The 6,044-nt window shown below is 36.2% G+C and overlaps 1 protein-coding gene across 1 annotated transcript; it reads left to right on the top strand.

Moving 5' to 3' along the window:
- The first annotated feature begins 2,873 nt into the window (after positions 1-2,873).
- On the top strand, positions 2,874-5,481 carry LOC103505297 (tudor domain-containing protein 5-like). Its single transcript, XM_026820633.1, has 4 exons — positions 2,874-3,017; positions 3,362-3,522; positions 4,058-4,209; positions 4,679-5,481. The coding sequence occupies exons 1-4, from the start codon at positions 2,889-2,891 to the stop codon at positions 4,912-4,914; spliced, it is 678 nt and encodes a 225-aa protein (XP_026676434.1). The 5' UTR covers positions 2,874-2,888; the 3' UTR covers positions 4,915-5,481.
- The last annotated feature ends 563 nt before the right edge of the window (positions 5,482-6,044 follow it).

Here is a 6,044-nt window from a genome sequence, read left to right as displayed (position 1 = left end):
GAATTTCTTTGTCTTCGAATGTTCTTTGTAAATATAGGATCACGGTGGCGATGCATCAGGCCAAGTTCCGGTAAATTTTATTGCTTTGGCATCGAATTTTCGATGATGTTTTATTACTCTGAACTGTATTTCAGCCTTTTATGTCTGCCTTCTATGCTTTTGGATTGTAGACGAATCAATCTTTGGGCCTCCATTCATGAAAAGTTGGGGGGGGGGGGGGCGAGCTCGGGATTTCTGGTTGCCCCCTCCTCCGATCTTGAAAAGGGGGGGGGGGGGGGGGTGCTCCCCTATGTACATATGTGGCCCGCGAAATACCTCCGAATGTAGGATGTGGCCCGGATACACATGGAAGTTGGAAACCCCTGCTATAGGCCATACTATGGGAGACCTAACAGAGATTAACACCGACCATGCTATCAATCATGGTCACAAAATGGCCGAAGGTCAGGCGGTCAACTTTACACTTGAAATATCAACTTTACACTTTAAATATCTACTTCACACTTTAAAATCTCTACTTTACATCTCCAAGTTCTTCTCAAAAACTGAAGCTCAAAAACATTGGATGGATATAGAATTTTTCTAATTTACCTGTAGCTGCCTTGGGCATTCCATGCAGTATGCAAGCGTGTATAATGTATATCTACTGTAGAATATCATGTAAGTTACACCCTTGAAATCGATATTAACAAGTTGCACTGTGTTCAAACATCAAGCATTTTTCACCCCTTCGCTTTTAATGATTTTCAAATATCCCTTCTTTGCATACCGTTCCTCGAGAAAGCCTACTTCGAATGAAATTAGAGTCTAGAAAAACAAACTTCGGACCTTAAGCCATCAAATTTTGTCTGAGCTATTGCTCATTTTTTTTAATTTAAAATTTTCAGGCTTTTCTTTTTTTATAATTACCTAGTTATTTTGAGTGCAATTCTTTAAGTTCACAGGTAATTGTTTTCTTCACTTTAGAAGCTTCGACAAAATATGCCTTTCCAAAGACAAGGCTGTTGTAACTCAAACCTTAAATACCAACTGAGTCCAAACACTGCCAAGTCCTTAACTCATATCTGCCTATTAATAAAGAACGCTTACAGTGTACCATCCAGATATAACTCTTATAACCTATGAAATATTATAAAAGATGCTAGCATCCATAACTTCAGAACCTTAGCTCTAACTGCTAACTCACTAACTCTAAAGCCTAGTACCCACTGGAAACATTTAAATTGTTTCCCAATGTTTGCGCAATTGTTGCGAAATAAATGTTTCAAATGTTGAGCAACTTTCAACAATTACATACTAAAAGTCCAGAAAAATGTTTCAGGAACAAGTCTGGAAAAGAAAAATGTTGCTGGATTGTTGCATAACCATTTCTGGATTGTTGAGAAACAATGTTTCTGATTAAAAAAAAATGTTGCTGGTGGGAACTAGGCTTTTAACTTGGTTGAAATTATAGCATCTCTTGAATTCAACCCGTAGTCACCGGACTAAATGAAAGGATTCTGTGTTCTATGTGCGCCCGAAGCAAAAGTGCTGTAATTGCAATTATTATTCACTTGTCTATACTTTATACTTATCATCCAAGGGGTAAACCCACCTTGGATTTTTCTATTCTGAGCTTTGCAAGGGTTTTCAAAGTTCGAACGCCTTCTTTAGTATATTACCTAGATGTCTATATATTTGTTGAGTTAATGAGCTAGAGATACTATTGAGGTATTGAGGCCTCGTTATAGACTTTCTAGTGGAGACTGTGCGAAGTAGTAAATAGGAAAAGAATTGAAAGACTCACCCTACTCTCATGAACTCAGCCCATAATCTCCTCACGATAACACTGAGCCGATCTTCATTGGGGGTGAATCTCCTACCCGTCACTTGTTTTTTTTTTTTTTTTTTTTTTTTTTTTTTTTTTTTTTTTTTTTTTTTTTTTTTTTTTACGTCTATTTGATTTTTACTTTATTTAGAGCTATCTTGTGAAATAGTTGAGTAACCACGTTTACTATTTATTTATTTTTTCCTTTAAGGCGCTTTAACCACATTTTTAGCATTGATCGCTTCTGTTGCACTTAAAATATTTAGGTGCTCCTCTTTTAGTTCCACATGAAAATTTCATTATTTTGATTATCAGGTTTATTTTTTTACTTTCTTTTATTCTATCTCTTTTTGCTCACTGGATAGCTTTTTTGATTTATTTTCATTTGTTGAGTTTAATAAAGTTTAATTTCATACAAAATGTAGTCTTGTTTCTTTCTGGACTTTAGCTTAAATTAATAGGTACCATTTTTCCCTTGTAGCGATGGCTAACTGAAAGTGCTGTGTCAATTTGTGAGCACAAAACAACATATGCATTTTAAATCGAATTTTTTCCAGTGGGAATCGAATCTAGGACCTTTGTCAATTATTTTTTAGTTGCTTATAAATATCTTTAACTAACCATATCCATGTCTTAATCATTATATCTATTGTTTTGTTTTTTTTTTTTTATTCATGGATTTTGATTTTTCTCGGTTTTGGTCCTTTTTTTTCTATATTCTTAATGCTCGTAATATTTTGTGCTGTGGTGTTCCCCAAGGATATTTCCTTCTTTGTGCTTTGAAATTAAAAGTGTCATGCATGTCTTCCATCTTCCAGTAATGTAATATAAATAAGTAAGTTGCTAATTATTCACTTTTTCTATAAAAGTAGGTAGTATGCTGAAGAAAAAACTTCATGAGAAACAGGTACCTACAAATTACGACGACTTAACTAGTCTATAACTTCGGTAAAAGTTGGAATAGGTTTCCTATTTTCAAACTTAAAGAAAACTCGAAAAATGGAAAGTTTAGAAACTTACAGAAATATATAGCTACTCAGATGTAGGTACCAGTTAGAAAAAGAGTTTGTAGTAGATTCTTATGAAAGGAGATTTTTTCAATTTTGTTTCAGATAATCACTCTGGTCCTTTAAACCCTCCCATCATTCCTCCTGTGGGTAAAATTATCGATGTTTTGGTGGAAACCGTGTCCAGTCCTACAAACTTCTGGGTAAGTTTATATTCCAAGATTTCCAAGTGATTTTAAATTTTATATTATAAAATTGTTCATAGTCACTAACTAGGTGGGAGATATCAATCGGTAACAATAACAAGACTGAAGAGGAACAGTAAAATGATAACTACAACTATGATATTTTAAAATTGATTTACTTTATGAGAATTAACTCACTTGAGATTAGGGGAAATTTTGATTCGTCTTCATGTGCCTCTAACTTGTGTTATTTTTGCTGGGATAGAAACCTTTCTTCTCCAAAACCGACTTAGTCCTTGTTGATTTTTTCACGTCGCGCTTTAAAATTTACTTACCTTATCAGCCATCATTTCTAATTTCAGATTCGACCGGAAGACAGCTACAATGCTTGGGTTGAACTCATTGAAGAAATGGATGAGTTTTATTCGGAGCAAGTATCGAACCTGCAACCCGTAAAGCCTGAAGACATCATGGTCGGAGCTAGTTTTGCCTTCTATTACGAGGATGTTGAACTTTGGCAGAGGTTAGCCGTTTAAACTTTTAATCACATTTAAACTCTTTAAACTTTTTCTACATATTTCAACTACAAGATTTAGGTCATAATATCTCAAACAAAGACTATCCCTTTGTCACCCTTCGTGTGAACAGTATAACATAAGAAGGATACATTGCAAAGCAAAAATAATTGGGAATAGAGGAAAGCACGACTGACATACAATAATAAATATCTACCTTTGTACCTATATTTATTGCGTGTTAATATAGGCCGGGAGTCGGTCGCTTCGAACTGTTGCCGATTGCACGCCTGTAAACTAATCTTATCTTTGCCAGCCTAGTTAGCTTGGTTAGTAGCGTGTCTGCCTTGTAAGCGCTAGGCTGCGGGTTTGACTCCAGCCCAGGGCGGATTTTATCCTGAAGGGATAATGTTCGTTCTCGGAACGGCTGGCTTTCTCCTATCCTTCTCTCTTCATTTTCGGGACGATAAGACCTTAGCAGTTGCAGGTCCCTCTGTCATACTCATATCTCTTCAAAAATAATAATAATATCTTACCTTTCAGGGTGACTATCAATAACAAAATCAGTTCGGAGAGTGTGGCCTTGTTTCTAGTAGATTTCGGCAAGATCATTACAGCGGACACCAGTTTGTTGTGCTATTTGGCTCCTCAGTTTAGAAAACTGCCTGCCACAGCCATCAAGTCCAAACTTCATGGTAAGCCAAACTGAGAAACCTCTTCATATTTTTTACTTTCTATTACTATGGTATTAAAAAGTGGTTTTTTTTTCTGTGGATATCAAAGCATTACTTGTGTAGGACCATGATCAGAATTTAATCTCGATTGGAGTTTAACTCTAGGATTAAACAATCTGATTGGGCGGAAAATTTTACTTAAACTGAGTTTGAACTCCGATTGTGGCCTCGACTATTAATGTCCCTTTTGATTCTGCTCGGAATCAAACCCGGGTCGGTGTGCAAGCCCCATTTCATTTAATTTTTTCAACATATACATCATATTCATATACTTAACTTTGTGTGTTTTCCCCCCCCCCCCCCCCCAAAGCACTTTAATACTACGGACATTAGGTCGTTTGATCTGCGCTGTGTTTGTTAAATTGGTTGGTTATTGTTGTTCATTTTTTCTATGAGCCAATCATCTAATCCTCCTCTCCTTTTTCCTCAGACATTAGACCCACATTCGGAGACTGGACGCCGGAGGACAACCTTCGCTTTCAGGAACTGTGTGAGCCAAACAAAGTATTCAAATGTCGCGTCGAAGAAGCTACTCCTGATCTGATCAAAGATAGAGAGGATGTCCGTCTAAGTGTCCGACTGCTGGATACACATGATCCTGCTAAGGATATAGATTTGGCTACTCTGCTTGTCGTGGAAGGACGAGCTAAGATGAACGAGGAGTAGGTTTCCGAGGCAAGACGTTTTGAAGGTACATATGTAGTGATGAAAATTAGGGATTTTTAGGTTCAGTAGTTAAGAGTGAGAGAAATATATGATCCTTGGAAGATGGAGAGAGAAACGAATATGGGACTTGGAAGAAAGCGGGGAAAAGAAGTAAATTTTGTGGTAAATAGTGGTACGTAAAAGAGTATGATATTTTAAGGGGAAAGTACGACATGGTTTTGAGAGAAATGTCGAAAAACGAGAAACATTTTTGATGTGTACAGGTGTTTTTATTATTTTAGAAAACACATGATAAATTTGTTTTTAAATATCCAAGTGAAATTTTGTAAATCGAGAGTATTGGAAGAAGTTAGCAAATGTGTATTATGTTGTGCCTGTTATTGTATATTTTGTAAGTGAGACATAGTGAGACAAAGGTGTAAAAATGTAAAGGACGATAACTGGGACTTGATGGTGTAAATTTAGATTTTTTGTAAAGTGTTTCTTTTTTTATGTTTTTAAGAACCAGTGACTGACTGAGGACTGAGAAGAAAATTTCATTTTCTATTTTCCTGACTATTATGGATGTACTGGTGTAATTATCATATTTGTAAAATTTATTATTATTATTATCTGTGCGAAGTAGTAAATAGGAAAAGAATTGAAAGACTCACCCTACTCTCATGAACTCAGCCCATAATCTCCTCACGATAACACTGAGTCGATCTTCATTGGGGGTGAATCTCCTACCTGTCACTTGTTGCATAAGGGCAGGACCAAACAGATAGATTAGTTCCTGGCCATGACCACATCCTTGGAACATGCCTGAAACAACATGAGTCTTTAATCAACTGGAGAATGGATAGTCCATGTTGGGGAATTGAAATGGATGCTGATGAGAGGGATACTACAGGATGGGCACGCTACGGCACAGACCACAAGTGTCTAATGTAGAAGTTGTTTCATTGCTAGGAAATAAAACGGGGGTGGAACACTCATCTTAAAAATAAAAATAAAAAAATGCCCCTTTTCAATTCAAAGGAATTCCATAATCAAATTTTAATACGCAAGAGATGAGGTATGCATAAATCTAATCTTTTCTCGTTCATTATGTTCAAAGTTCCCAAACATGTTATTCCAACCACTCAACT

Source organism: Diaphorina citri, unplaced genomic scaffold (genome assembly GCF_000475195.1).
Source record: "Diaphorina citri unplaced genomic scaffold, Diaci psyllid genome assembly version 1.1 scaffold162, whole genome shotgun sequence".
Taxonomy (NCBI): Eukaryota; Metazoa; Arthropoda; class Insecta; order Hemiptera; family Psyllidae; genus Diaphorina; species Diaphorina citri.
This window is presented reverse-complemented; position numbering and strand designations above follow the sequence as displayed.

Coding starts and splice junctions, on each gene's coding strand:
- LOC103505297 (XM_026820633.1), top strand. CDS start 2,889: ATGAAAGGAGATTTTTTCAATTTTGTTTCAGATAATCACTCTGGTCCT. Junction 3,018..3,361: donor CCAGTCCTACAAACTTCTGG/GTAAGTTTATAT, acceptor TTCTAATTTCAG/ATTCGACCGGAAGACAGCTA. Junction 3,523..4,057: donor GATGTTGAACTTTGGCAGAG/GTTAGCCGTTTA, acceptor CTTACCTTTCAG/GGTGACTATCAATAACAAAA.